The following is a 15615-nucleotide window of genomic DNA, read 5'->3' as shown; positions in this document are numbered from 1 at the left end:
TTCCTCTCTGCAGCTAGCTGTGTAAGCCCCCCCCAGAGGATGGAGAGAAGAGCCACAGCACATTAATCTGTTTTGAAGTATCTGTTATACGTCTCAGGCCCTTGATCCTCTGACTGGAAATAAAAGGCTAAGAGGAATTTGCAAAAAGGAAGCATTTTCTGTCCCAGAAGCCTTTTTCATGCTTAAAAATTGCTGTTTGAGAACAGAAAGGCCATTGTAAGCAGAACAAGCCAAGAGGGTGAGGTGCCAGTCACAACACTATGTGTCTTTGCTCAAACTTACAGTAAAATATAAATTGAAGTCTTGACTCTTTCAGATGGATTTTCTCCTTGTCAAAAAAAGGAACAGTCCTCCAGATTTACAGCTAAGCCTGGAGCACCAGTCCCAAGGCATAAATGGCAGTTTTGCATCCTTCAAAACAGTTCAGCTGATTGCTGCTATGAAAAAACAACAAATTGAAATGTAGTTAATTAAGCCCCTAATTTTTTTTTTCTTTGTCCCCTCACCATATACATTCTTTCTTAAATTTTCCATTATCTCACTACATTACCTCTAACATTTAATCTCCTTATTATGAAGAAAGCAGAAAATAGACCAGAAAACAACCTCCCCCTGCTCCACCCCTTCACAATCTCCTAATAAACAAGACAGGGAAAGTTATCTCTGACAATTAGAGCCTGTAGTGGATGGTTAAAATATGTACATGACATCACTCTTTTAGCCTTCATTTTTTAGTTCTTCTATTTGATGTACTGCAAAATAAGCTGCTTAGCTTGGAGAATAAACAAGCAGTTAAATTTATTGATAGAAGACAAAATGCTGCCATTTTTGAACTCTCCCCTTTGTTACATGGTTTAAATGCGGACATCAGTTGACAGAAAAACAAGATCTGCAGATGATTCTTTTATTAATGGGGCTATTTAAAAGCATGAATCGTGTATACATTGTCATTGATATCACACATTTTTCATATTCTGATAGATCTTCCTTTGGAAAGATCTTATTGTTTTGCAGCTCCTTTCTCTTCTCTTTAAAAGAAATTTTCCAAAGCAATTACATTACATTCACATGGCTTTATATAACTTTTGAGTAATGTTTTGCTAATGACATCAGGATGTTCCTGTTTGAACGTTTACTGGAGTTGCTTCTCAGTTATTATGAACTAACCACTAATTATCATCATTTTTATTTCTTTAACTGAATTTCTCCCTTATAAAACCACAAAGTGAAATTTTGGGCTCAGTGAACTCAGGGTTTCATCTGAGGGGATTTGGATCTAGCTGAAGTCAGTCAAGATTTTCCATCCATATGGTTGAAGCCACCGTCAATATAGAAGAGCTTAGGCTAAGGAGATTCATTTGCTATTCATAGAATCAGAGAATATCCCGAGTGGGAAGGAACTCACAAGGATCATCAAAGTCCAACTCCTATTAAAATCTAGGGTTTCTTCCAGGACATATGAGAAATCAAACTATGAGAAGAAATGCCTGGCAAGAAGTCTGTTTGTTTAGGATGGTCGTGTTCACTGCATAGGGTACAGAACATGAAGCTGTTTATTTTGAATTTACATTTCCAGAAATTATCTGCTTATGTTGCTGGCATAATCCTAATTTTTCAAGTAGTTGTTCAGCAAAGCCTCTAAAGCCACTTTGCTTGTTTCAAAATGCTCTCCTCTAATTCCAACATGGAGTTCCTCCACACGTGTTTGAAAGACACCCAGGAGAGTTTTCGCAGCTGCTGTCCATGTTGCAGCCTCTTCTGGGTGAATTTTGTTTCATCAGCATGGCTGGCCTCACAAGCACAGTGGCCACTTAAAAATTAAACAGATCACATGATGGGAACACTAAGAATTGCTCCTGTTGGGCATTTATTGACTGTACTCAGTTAAAGTAATTAAACAATAGATTTCAATGTTCTAGAAAGTGCAGGTAGCATGTACTGAAATGGAGAAATATTTAAACTTTAAAGTATAGCAAGTCCTTAATGTTTTCACTTTCTTCTACTGAGTTTAATTTTAATCTTTGCTCCTTTGATTCATAAAGGTGAATGCCAATGTACTGACAGGCAATTTCTCTTGTTCTTACTACAGATGGTTTACAAGCCCAACTACTGTAAATGCTTTTTATAGTGCATCTACCAACCAGATCCGTGAGTATCTTCCTTCTGAGCCTCCTTATAAAGTGCTTGTTTGGGAGTGTATTTATCAAGCTTCAGATAACAGCTGTACCTGTTGTGTTGTTTGTAACTGAAAATTAAAAGTTCAAACCTGGTAATTCAGCTGTGACACTTAAGTGAGTGTGTGTGTGTGTGTGTGTCTGTGTGTCTGTGTGTGTCTGTGTTTGCACTCTGTCCATTGTGAATGATAGCTTAAATCACTTTTATTAAAGCCTAATGTTTCTATCTTTTGGTTTTTTGTAGCAAAAATGTGTACACACATCTCCATAAATACACAGTGATAGCAGTTCTGTCCTCTAGTATTGACAGATATGTAACAATAAACGTGACTAGAGATGACTGTGATGTAGACCAGAAAACATAAGAAGATATTGTGATATAGACCAGAAAACATAAGAGAGTATATCCAGTGGATTTGTTCAATACCTTCAAGGACAAGGAGTGGTATCTGTAGTTAACTGAAAATTCTTATCTGCATGTGCAGTACTACCTGTCTGATTCTAATTTTTGTTACTGGTTGGTTTTAGACAGCATTTATTCTAATGTGGAAACAAATAAGGTGAAAGAGTTGAGTTTCTCAGTTATGTGTAATGACTTTGGATGTTCATTCCTGTTTGCTTTAATGGGGTTTGAATTGAAATATTCTAACAGGCTTTAAAATTCTATAGCAGGCTTTAAAATTCTATACCAGTCTGCATGCAACAGTTTTACCTTCACCCTGGCTATTAGCTTTGCATGTTAAATTAGCCTTCTTTTTCTGAGCTGTTAGGGCCTGGAAAGTGGCTGCCCCCACTTCTGTGGTCTCAATCCCCAGAGTCCAAGACATCAAAAATTGCTGAGTGATTCCTCTTTTTTCTCCTGAATCTCTTTTGGTCGCAGAGAGAAAGGCACAAATTAATGTATCACACTGAAGAAGGCACAGCAGAGGACAGGCAATTTGAGTCTGCTGGTATTTGCTTCTACCAATTTCTGTAAACAGTTTTGCCTTCAAACCACTCACATAAATTTTTTTGTGTCTAAGTGATCTCATTTGTAAAGCACGTATAATAATTAGGAAGTTCTTTTTATTAAAATTAGTGCTAGATTTAGATAGTTCTGCCTTAATTAGAGGGCTTCCATCATTAGGCAGTCACATTTTTGTTGATCATCTGAGGGAGCGTTGGCTGAGGTGGTCACAGCTCTGAGGTACCCCTGAAGCATTACAGCTGCTGTTCCTCCAGCCACCACTGCTGCTAGGAAGGTTTTGTGTGAGTGGAGAGGAAGCCTGCTCAGAGAAAAACAAGAGCCATTGCTGTTATACCTTCTTTATTATTGGGTCCTTTCAAATTTGAGCCGCGCTCAGCTGTCCCAGCCTCTCTGCCATGGCACATTAGAGAAAACTGTGATGAGAGGCTGGAGCCACTGAACATTTCACACTTGCTGTGTCTGACAGAGTCAGGAAGCAAAAAAGAGGCAGTTGTCAAACATAACCCATCAGCCATGGGTGTAGAGGTGATTACATTTTCTATATCATAACTGCTGAACTTCTCATTCTGCTGGCAAGTGACCTGGAAGTTTGGACAGTGCCACTCCCTCTCAGTCCTTTTAGGACTGTTTCAAAGAGGAAAAGGGTTTAGGTGGCTCTTTCTGAACAAAATTGTCTCGTACCCGAGAGAGAGGTAAAAAATGTACTCATGCCCCAAAAATAATGTGCAACAGGAGGGAGGATTCAGAGAAAGACACAGTGCTGTCTGCCACTGCTAGCTGCTGTGTTTTTATGGGGCAAGAGGCCCTGGGTGATGTGGGAGGAACATTCTCTGGTAGAAGTTGCTGATAAACATTTGACACATCACTACTGATTTCCCATTGATGCTGGGGGGGAAGAACTGCTACCTTACTGTTTTGCAGCTGTGTTTTCAGAAGTAATCTGTACAAAGTTCTGGCGCTGCTCGCATGCCACAAGAACTGTGGCATTTTTAAAGGCTTAGTTAAATAACAGAAAAAAAGTTTCAGAAACCAGAATCATTTGAGAATAAGAATTAAGCTTGAACTCTAGCAAGTTAGATATAAAATTGTGATACAGCAAGCCCAGAAATATTTCATGGACCAAATTTCTAGGAGTATAAGAAATAATACTGAAACCTATTTGTCAAATTCACTGAGAGAGGAGAGTCTCTAAGGCATAAAAATAAGATAACTCTTTGCATTGAAAGAGTTTGGGAAGTTCTATTTCTGGAGCTTTTACTTGTGAGAGGTTTGTCCCAGAAATAATTTAAAATTTAGTGTCAATAGAAGGGACTTTAGAAGAAATTCATACAAGGAACTATGACAAATATAAGGACTAGATAATATTCTCACAGGTATACAGTACAGAAAGAATAGGTGTGATAAGTATCAAATCCTATTTTTCAAAAGACAGTCAGAGAGATCTGCATAACAAGTTATTTTAGCCTTTATATGAAGGAATCTGGTTGTGACCACAACATGATTGGATAGAGAATGAATAAGCATATGATATAAGAGTGAAGAGTGAATCTGAGAATGTGAGATGTTTTTTGCTTTTTCTTTTAGAAAAAAATCATGCTTTCTTAAGCTACTAGACATTTTTTTTTAATTCAGAAAGCAAGTAAGTATGCTTGATACGAACATATGCTTTTTTCCATTGAACAGTATTGATGAGCTTCTTTCCCAATACTAATAACTGAAAGTTGTCATGGGATAAGAAAGAAGGTCCTTTCATAAATTAATGAATTATTAAAATAAGAAAAGGAGGTAGGAACCAATTACTTGTTGGCAAATTGTTGACTTGTTGTGAGGGTCTGTGCTACTCACTGCATTAGCAGATGAACTGAAAAGAGTTGTGTTGTGAACACAGAACACAACATCTCTTGTGTTCTGTTCTTTACAAAAGAACAGAGGGATATAAACCAGTCCAGGAGGACAGTTCCCTCTGCTTCTGGCTGCTGGAAGGTAGGAATGTGTGCTACCAGAAGAATTACCTCACAGGTAGTTGCCTGAAACTCTTTACCTTCACATCTACAACTGATCACTCCTGTAAATGAGTGAATGATCAGATATCCTCTTCACTATCTGCTTGAGTGCCCCTGCTCTTCAGTGAGAAAACTGGACTTTATTGTCTTCAACACCCATCCATTTTTGCTCTTTATAAGTGAGTTTACTAAGAAGAATTTGAGAAATTAAAATTTTAAAATGTGTAATAGAATTTGATTATGGAAAGTAGTTTCTATGTGAACTGGAAAATCCCTGCTTCCAAAATTTGATTCTAAAAATTAGGACCATTCGTTTGGAAATGGAAATGTACTCTGTGAAAATATCAACAAAACAACAGTAACTCCAAACTTGATTAGTCACTGGAGGCTTCTTGAAAAAGTTTAGAGAAAAAAAAATTTCAGTTCCTTGACCCATTGATTTTGAAAAGGAGCAACCATCAGGTGTCTGCACAAGGGAAGGGGAATGTGGATGTCCTGAGCACTTCTGAGCTTTAGGCAGCTGCTTTTGCCTTCTGTGTTCAGAGCACAGGGATGTCACTGACACTCCTGATGGAAGGATCACAAATTCTTCTTCCTCTGCAATAAATATTGGAATATCCATGCAAAGTCCATGTGATCTTCATATACAGGCAGGCTGTTAGTGTTTTAACTCGACTACTCAGTTACTTGGAAAAAAGGTCTTACTTCACTAAAAGAGAAAATGAACAGAGAATAGAAACTGGGTGATTTAAAAAAATACTAGATTTGGGAGAATTTAGCAAATCTTGCATATCAGTAGATGTACCAAATTTTGCTGTCTTTTAGTGCAAACACTTTTGCATTTGGTGTTGCTTTGTTTGATTTTCATTGCTAAACTACTGATAGTTTGAATGCCCAATGATTCTATTAATATTTCCAAAGGAGAAATAAGTAGCTGCATCAAGGTGAGATGTGCTACAAAGAGCAGAGTTAAAAAATATTTTACATATAATTTACCTTAATATTATACAACTTCTGATGTTCTCTGTATGTGAGTTTCATTTATTTATTTCCTCTTTTTCCATAATTCAAAGTGTCTTAGAGGAACCACTATGCATGTTTATAATGGTTGATAATTATTTTTTAATCCTAGTTTGGATAATTTTTCAATTTTCTGTGCATTTGCTCGTCAATTTCCCCTTTAATTATAAGTACTTAACAAGGACAACAGGTATGTGTCATTGCCTTTAGAGTCTCAAAATGTATCTAAGTGCACTTCATATCATCTAAGTAGCATGAATACTATCTTTTTAATTATCATAATTGGAACACCAAAAACAATTTCTAAAGGATTAGTTTATTTTAATGCACTCTAAAGCAGTCAACAAATATGTGCTGAAAATAGACACAAGTGATGATCAAAGGGTGCTAGCATACTTCTGTTCAAGAAAAGGTTTTATTTCATTGTAGCACTAAAATATTAGCCTTTGAATATGTTAAGGATAAAAGCAACTATTCATCAGACATTTGGTGTGTTTTGGATTTTTTTTAAAGTGTAAATATGTATGCCTTTAGAATATATAAAAATAGTCACACTTGTGGGATGTGAACGGTAATGAAAGCGAGATTTACAGTGAACTGAGGCAAATATAAGCAATGCACTCATGACGTGTAAACTTGAATAGATGTACTGGATAATTAATGTTGATATTATCTCTATAAGTTTATATCCATGCTCCTTCTAAGTCATTTGTGCTGTTACTACAGTTCTCTAGTGAAAGTCAAGAGGCCTCTTTAGAGAGAGGCCTCAATACATGTTACCGGAGGCAGATATGATCTACAACAGAATTTAAAAATTGCATTCAAATTAGCATCCACAGAGAAAACCACAGATGAGGGCTCATATTAGCCAATAAGGCTCATCTATTCAGGAAGCATCATGCAGATATTGACGCTGATGCTGGGAACTGCAAGGGAGAACTCTCATCTTGCCAGGAGCCAGGGAAGTGCTGGCAAGCAGCACCTGGTGCCATGGCCAGGGCAGGATGAGGGGAATGTGCATGGGGCATTTTCTCTTCCCTTAAGAACTGGGCTATTTGGAAGGTTATTGATGAAGTAGTTTCAAGTGTGCCATTAGTTTCCTGGAGGTTAATGAACTTAAGAGATTTGGACTGAACACTTTCTGAGCCCTGTTATTAAGTAAGCTTTAAGTGTCTTAAGTGAGCCCTCATTTTCAATTTTCCTGAATTACTAAAGACCACTATTCTCTTTAATTTAACCATGGTGCATGATCCTTACCTCCATTCTTTAGTTTTTCTTCCTAAAATTCCTATCTATGAATGTATAAAATAGAAGAATTTGTTCTTTGTTCTTCTCCCCCTAGCCCCCATTCCCTCACCCTGGGGAATCCTTTGAGGATTTTTCCTCATAAAATAAAGATTTAAATTTCTTGTAAAACAGATGTTTTCACATTTCCTACTCCCTTAGCAGACAGTATTCCTTGGCACCTCACAAACCACGTCATGTTTCTCCTCATGTTGCCCTACTGAGGTTGGTAAACACCAGGTTCTCTCTTTTTCATGAGTAGAAAAAAGTCTCTTGTCAGGTGAGGGAGAAATTGAGCCAAGAATTGAAGCAGAGGCTACAGAGTCCTCTGCTTTCAAAGACCATTACTCTCATTACAGAGCACAAGCCCTTGGGCTCTGACAGGGTGCACCTACAAACTCACAGCATCATTATGAGGCCACTCTTGGTAATCTTTGAAAGGTTATGGTGACTGGGGGAGGTTCCTGAGGACTGGAAGAAAGCAAATGTCACTCTTATCTTCAAGAAGGAAGATCCAGGGAATTACAAGCTGGCCAGGCTCACAATGATCCCTGTGTACATGATAACGTAAATCCTGGAAACAGTTTCTCTGGCCAGCTTTCTACATTGAGATTACTAGCTCAGTGGAGGAGGAGAGAGATGTGAAAATGATTTATTGTTTAGAAAGAACTTCAGCACTGCATTCCTTAACATGGTCAAATACCAACTGCTGAAGAATCAGCCACTTGAGAGGATGGTCAGGTGCACTGAAAACTCCTTGAACTGCTGGGCTTGAAGGGCTGTGATCAGAGCAGCTGGTCCCTAGTATGGTGGGATCAGCAGCACAAAGTTCATCTTGAGGATGATGCAGCCCAGCTGTCCCACCTTGCCACCAGTAAGATGCATGGATGCAGGGTGCCAGTGCTGTTCTGTGACAGCCTGAGCTCAGCTGTCCACAGAGCAGTGCTCTTGTGACACGTGACACCAGTGCCCATCTCAGAATGCAGCTGCAGCCCAGTAGCATTGCTCCAAATTTAGGCAGGTTTTAAGAAAGTAGTCAAAGCACATTCTGCAAGTTCAGGTCTTGATGGCAGATGGGTTTGTGTGGGGTCTGTAATAAGATAACACAGTTTTCTTCCTGTGTGCTGCTGGTGAGTAATGGCCTTGGTATAGACTCTGGGCCTGCATTTGTAATCTAGAGTATAAAGAGAGAGACTGTCAGCCTGTATCTCTCTTCTGGGGCTGTGTAGAGGGAGAAAGCTTTAAAACATGTATAACACAGGCTAAATTTGTGGCCAAGTGTTAGCTCAAAATACATTCCCACTGCCTGTATCTATTCCTTAAGATGTGAAATTCCCTGAAGTCTGTCTGTCTTACTCCTTCAGATCTGTCCATTGCCTGCTTGAAATCCAGTGGCATAGAAATAATCCCATTAGTATTTATTGCATCTGGAGCCTACCATGAGCTCTCTGAGTTTTTTCATTAATTCTTCTGGGTGCAATATGCCAAGCAAAAAAAAAAAAACCAAGCTTCACAGGGGAATTGCCTAAATCAAGGGACTCAAATCAGCACAAAATAAGAAACTCTCTGGTGATCAATCTCATGTTACAATTTTAAGGATATTCTGGGTATAAGACATTGTTATCCTTGATCCTCCCAACAATGATGTAGTTGTTGCTTGCCTGAAGGAGATACTGCATAAAAAGTGTTGTCAGCTCTCAGTGTGTTCCTTCCAATGTCGGAATAGTGGACAAGCACCCTCAGTGCTGCTGACCTCTGGAGCATGGGACCCACTTGCTTTTCTAGCTCTCCAAGAATCACTTTCAACAAACAAACAAACAAACAAAACCAACAAAACCACAAAAGCATGTACCCTCCAAATGAAACAGAACAATTCCTACTGGTGATAATGTATTCCAGTTTCCTGAAATGTGTAGTACAATCTACTGGCCTCTCACTCTGCTTTGGCCTGAAAATACTTCCTGAGCTTCCTTTAGTGCAAACTATAGAGGTGTTTTCACCCATGTCCAGAAGCAGAAACCACTCCTTCAACCAGCACTTTGCTCAGTGATGTCTAACCTAAAATGGATCCTGACTGAGTAAAATAATTACCAACCTGTTGTACAGAGCAGCACTGGAGCTTCCTACCATCCATGCACATTGACTTGTTCAGTGAAACTATCTCATGGCTTAACTCACAGCTGACTGTGTTTCAAAAATGCTCTATGAAGACACATTTAGTGCAGCTGGATAAGCCTGAGTGAAGGTTTGCACCTAATTTGCTGTAAATAATGCATATTACCTCTACTGCAGACAAGTGCAAACTCACTTCAAGTTTATACCTGGAAAAATTGATTGCAGCTCCTTAAAAGGTCTGGATAGCCTCTTGGTGCAGTAACAGGCTCCCAGGACTGTGTGAACATTAAATATGATTTGTGGGTGACTGTGCTGCCTTGGTTCATACTGCCTTCAGTGTGGGCTCATTTGTTCATTCTGGCCACAGTTCCTCTCCTCTGCTGCTGTGGGGATAGGATCATTTAGAGTTAGCAGAACCTAAGCTTTCCAAAACCTTTTCTGAATTTCAGAGTTTGGAGGGAACCAGTTCAAACTAGATTTTCAGCTCTGAACACAGCTCTTAAAGCCTAACAAGCAATTTTCATCAGGTTGTATGTGTGTACCATTGCTGCTTAAAATGTTGAAAACATGCATGATAAGTAATCCTCTCAGTGCACTGGGAGGCAAGGACAGTTAGATCAGTAAAACTTTGTCCTTGACATTGGTAAAATTGTGGTTTTCAGTGCTGGAAAAGAAAATTATATGCTTGAAACAATAAAACAACATCTGGAGAAGTAAGAAAAAAAATAAACCAGGCAACACTCAGAAAATTTTGTAGCCCACACTTTTTATAAGCTAATTGCGGATAGGGAATGATGGCAGCCATGGAGGAGCAGCAGAAAAAAGCAGTGGGCAGGCCAGGAGGACATGCCTTGTGCCACATCACTTGGCATGAATTACACTCAGCATCCTGGGTTTGTTTTGGGGATTTTTTTTCATTTGGAGGTAAGTTTTTAAAGACCTTGTAAGGAAAAGACAAAGATCTTGCCTGACAACTTATCTCAGATATAAAGAAATCCATAACCAAACTATCAACCAAAAACTGAATAGGGTTAGAATCAAATGAATATGGTTTCTGTATTGTTCTGGGTGTTCAGGTGATTTCTTGAAGAGGGACCCACAGGGAAATGAAGAATTCCTGGGAAAACAAGTGAATCACTTGAGGAAATGTTCTTCCTTAACAAGGCGATGACTATGTTGTATGTATGACCTTCTAAGCAGGTGCTCTATAGATGAGAATTTGTGACCCAAGACAGTAAATTCCACATTTGGGCCTGGAAGGATGGCACCTTTCACTACCATGTAAGAACTTTGACCATGGGTATATGTTTTATTTAGCAATTATTTGGGCTGTTAAACTTTTACCATGTGCAGTTCCACTGTCTTTAGTATCCCGGCACTAAAATGTCCCCCTGGAATTAAAAATAAACCTGTGACTTTGAATTTGAAGAACAATTTTGTTTCCTTTGTGAAACATCAGTAGCTCATCACTCATCAGAGTGTCTCCATTGCTCTTTTTTTGGCAGCTGGTTAGTTGCCAGAACCAGAAGCAGCCAGGTAATATCTGTCACTAGACTGACCCTACAGCCTTAATAATCTACAGATTTCCCTTACAAAAGTGCCTAAGTATGTTCATATACCTCTGGTTTTCATAGACTAAATAGAATCAGGCTTACATTTTATCACTTTCACATTTCTTGCTTCACTGAAGCCTCACTAAGGTAACAGTATTTTAATTCTTACTGCACTTTACCTATGTATTGTCTATTGATCAGTCAGCACATCTGAGGATAATCCAGGACCCTTCATAGGAAGCCTGAGGTGTGTTTTTCACAGGAACACATGCATTTACTCAGACCTGCTTGTGGCAGGATCTCTGCTGCCTCTCTGAGATCCTCTCTTGCATTCTACCACCCAGGGGAAAGATCCCCTTGAAAAACCTTCTGAAGCCAAACAAATGAGGTCATAAAATTTAAATCCTTGGGCATTGTGACAGCTATTCAGCTGGATTCAATTGACCTCACCAGATTTTTCTTTTCTTTTTTTTTTTTTTTCCTTTTTGTCATTGCAGGATTCCCAGCAGGAGAACTTCAAAAGCCTTTCTTTTGGGGAACAGAGTATCCTAGGTAAGTAGTGCACAAGGGAACCTCATCCACCTAGAACTGAGGAATAACAGGGAGAGATATTGCAAACACAAACAGACAAAGAAGAGGGAGAAAAGAAGAAGGCTGTGGTGCTGAAGGCAACTGAAAGGCAGCCCCTAGGAAATCTGTGTTGTCTTGCTGTAGGGCAAACTTGGTCCTTGGGTTGTGTGTTCTCTCCTGCTGGATCCTGCTGTTGCCTCTGGAAGGGCTGACTTTGAGAAGTGCTGCTTTGTGTGATATTTTCTTACCCTTGGATGTGTTGCTATTGTCTTAAACTGATGATTGATTTCTCACAGGAATTGCTAATTAAGTGCACCCAAGTGCAAGTGTTTCAATGCTACAGCATGCAGATGCAGCAGTGTGCACATGGCAGGTATTAAAAGGAATTGTAAATCAGATAACTAACACTTCCTGAACAGAAGTGAATACCCTGAGAAGCCAATTATTATCAGTGTATTGTTCACTTTCTGCTAATATCTAAGATTAGCAGTGGGCCCTTGCCTGTGCCTGTTGGGGTGCATGAGAATATCTTCATGTGCATAAGGGATTGCCTGAGCAGGCCCATGTACCAGTGAGGCTGAGGAAGGGTAATTATAGGTCACATACATTAAATTTTGAAAAATCACTGCTTTTTTTGCAGTTCAATAACTTTCTATTTTAGGGTAGGATAGGACCATGAAAAATTTCTGGTGGCAGTTTCTGAAAGTTATTTTGCAGTTATATAAAGCCAGTTTCTGGTGAAACATATCCCTAATAAATCATTGTTTAAAAAAATCAAACTTTTCGAACATTTTGTGTTTGCCATCATCCAATCTGGATTGTGTCCTTGCAAACAGGAAATTTGGCAATATATGTAGCAAGACACGTTCAATTTATGAACTAATTAATTTGTATTCAAAGAGAATTCTTGTGGGCCAGGTGACTTTGTAAGTGGTAATTGGGGATAGAAGAAAGTCCTTTCTTGTTAAGGTGAACTTATTTTCTGTTGTAGTTATTGAAGACCAGCTTTGCTTTCTGATTTCTCTGTATTCTGACCTTCTGCCATAGTGATAAAACTGTGGTTCTTTCAAAGTATTGTATTTTGCTCATTCCTCTTCCTTAAAGGTTACCTTAGCTGAAATTGGTTTTGCTTGAGTACGTATCAAAATGTAATTTAGTAAACAAATGTAGCTGGTTTATATCAGACAACACATTGCTTTTGTCCTTGAAATATTCTGGATGTTTTCTGTCCGCTTAGAAGAAACAGTACATGGCAGTGGAGCAGATAAACTACCAAAAAGTCACCAGTGTCTGCTGAAAAACTAATTTAGCAAATATTTAACATTTAGTGGCGTTTAATGTCCAGTTCCAGCACAACCACCAAAACCCAGTTACATCTATTTGCAGAAAGCAAAGCTTACTTATCACTTTTACATCTCAGTGCATTAAATAAAATAACACTCAAATGCCACCATTCACAATTGTGAGTCTCTAGTGCCATATATATTGAAATACAGACTTCAAACTACCTTTGAAGCTGAAGCTTCCTTTCAGTTCTGAGCCTCCCCAGTCCTAGAAGAGTCCCCTTTAATTTGGTGTCTGCTGGGCTGCACCTTATCCTTCCATCTCTGCCCTACTGTGCCCAAAAATGAAAAGCATGAACAGAACTGGCAAAATTCCTGGAAGAAATGTTGTTGAGCTGGACAAAATGCTGCATTGGGGTTCACAGATTCAAAGGCCAAAATTCACTGCAACCTTAACCCCATCTTTTGGAGCCAAGGAAAGCTCCAAGGAGCCAGACTGGCGGAACACCAGCCTGTTCTTTGTCCCTGCCCCTCATGGTGACAAAGAACCTTAGAGGAAAAATAAGATGTATTTAGTAATAGGGCTTGTTTCTTCTAGATCTCTTTACATGTTTTGTGCCATTATTTTTATACTTCTCCAGCTGCAAAAGATCCTGTATAACCCCTTACTTCAGATATGGAAAACAAGTCTTACATAGTGCATTTATTAGGGGTAATTATCACTGTGTGCTACACAAGATTACAAACTTGTCACACAAAAGGATGATATTTCCATTGCTTAAGCATATAATTTTAACCTGCATGTTTTGAAGATGGTTTGTAACAGTAGTTGGGCTAAAAAGCAGTAGGGGAGATTTTAACACAAGCAAAGTACCATTCAGGAAAGAAAAAAACAAAGTGAAGGATTTTCATGGGAGCAGAGGGAATTAAATGATATAATAGTTTTTGGGCATGACTGAGATGAGCAATTAGTGCACTATGGATCATTAGGTCGAATAATGTTATTTCAAAAGCCTCTGCCTTTCTTCTATTTCAATAAAATGTCTTAGAAATACTATAAGCTACTTTGAAGTATAGCATCTCAATAACTGAAATTATTAAAATCACAAAAAGTGGCTCCACAAATGAAAGATACATTGAGTAAATCACCTATCCCATGATACCCACTGCTTTTGGTGTAATAAAGCCCTAAGCTTTTCCCTCTTTCATCCCTATTTCTCCTAAAAGCATGCTTATTGGGATATAATAAAGAAGATATAATTAATTGTCAGTCAGGAATACAAAGTATTTCTTTTTACTCTGTTTCCCAGGTGCCTTAGATCTGACTGTGTATCACATCCTCTTCCAGGGCAGGTGCAAGGGAATTATATGACCTTTCTTTTTAGAACTGAATGGAGATCTGTTAATGCTTTACAGAAGATAGTTTTTGTTTCACAGTAGGTACAGCTGTAACTTTGTCCTGTTCCCACTGAGAACATTCAGAATTCAGTCAGCTGAAGGAGAGTGGAGCCCATATGATGCTTGGTTGGAAGAGTGAACCATCACAACGCTTTCAAAGTTTTAGATTAAATGTTACTTTTAAACAAGAGTTTAACATTAAGACTTTCAACATCTTTAAGTCAAAATTGTGTAGGTCTGAATTTTAGACACATATCCTGTGCCTTCTCAGCCTATTTTTAAATCAATAATGATCTTTCCTGATGTCTTTTGTCCTTTAATGTTCATGACTGTGAACACTTTCTGAGGAAACTGCTTCTTTGTGTTCCAGGTCATTAAGTTATGGTGCCATAGGAGTGATTGTTGGCCATGAGTTTACTCATGGATTTGATAGCAATGGTGAGTATTTGACTGCACTTTGATAATTTTTTTATTTACAGAGTTGACAGATTAGAAAGCTGACTTGTACATGCTGTAGCATTTATATTGTTTTGGTTTTTTTAATGGTGCTGAGTTGTGTGAAAAAATGATAAAATTGTATTGATTGGATTTATTTACATGGAATCTTGCTTGTCTGAATTGGATTTTATTTGGTAAAAGTAATGCCACAAGTTTGATTCTTTATATTTGTCTTAAATGAAAACTAAAGCAGCAACAGATTCTGAAAGTCCTAACAGGGGGACGAGAGAGTGGGAAGGACAAAGGGATAATTTCTGATTGATAAAAATTACTAAGGAAACCTTTCATTTCAGGTTTGACATTTTTAAAAAGATAATTGCAAAAGTTTTAAAATACAATACTGGAACAAAAGTGGAACAGAAACCGTGTTGCAAAATATTAAAATTAAATTAAAAAAAAAAGAGAGATGAAAAAAAAATAGTCATAAAATGTCAATGCAATTGTCCTGACAAACTGGATGGAGTGGGGCATTGACACTATCTAGGTTTGGGCGTCTCAGCAAAGTGCTTTTAAAAATTGGGCTCCTGAGAGAAAGCTAGGGGAGAGGAGGGAGATGCAGGCAGAAAGAAACTCACCTCCTCCTCTACGAAGTAATTTTGAGTTTGCTTATGTTGTGCAATATAGAATACCTTAAAAAAAAAAAAAAAAACCCGAACAACAAACCCAAAAACCCCCACATATCCTGTTTGCACTGCTCTACAACACTTTGTGTCAGCAAACACTCCAGAATGGAGGCATTTTTCTTCATAA

General features: G+C 38.4%; 2 protein-coding genes across 10 annotated transcripts in view; one reads left to right on the top strand and one right to left on the bottom strand.

The window, feature by feature from the left end:
• The window catches only part of LOC102072464 (uncharacterized), a 430853-nt gene that overhangs the window by 85569 nt on the left and 329669 nt on the right, over nucleotides 1-15615 (bottom strand). The window lies entirely within an intron of this gene.
• The window catches only part of PHEX (phosphate regulating endopeptidase X-linked), a 100322-nt gene that overhangs the window by 68888 nt on the left and 15819 nt on the right, over nucleotides 1-15615 (top strand). Inside the window, exons 15-17 of the mRNA XM_005484358.3 lie at nucleotides 2090-2148; nucleotides 11614-11668; nucleotides 14738-14805. Of these exons, the coding sequence (XP_005484415.1) occupies nucleotides 2090-2148; nucleotides 11614-11668; nucleotides 14738-14805 (182 nt within the window). The remainder of the gene's footprint in view (nucleotides 1-2089; nucleotides 2149-11613; nucleotides 11669-14737; nucleotides 14806-15615) is intronic.

This window comes from Zonotrichia albicollis, chromosome 2 (assembly GCF_047830755.1).
Source record: "Zonotrichia albicollis isolate bZonAlb1 chromosome 2, bZonAlb1.hap1, whole genome shotgun sequence".
Lineage (NCBI taxonomy): Eukaryota > Metazoa > Chordata > Aves > Passeriformes > Passerellidae > Zonotrichia > Zonotrichia albicollis.
The sequence above is the reverse complement of the archived record's forward strand: the minus strand, read 5'-3'. Positions and strand labels throughout refer to the sequence as shown.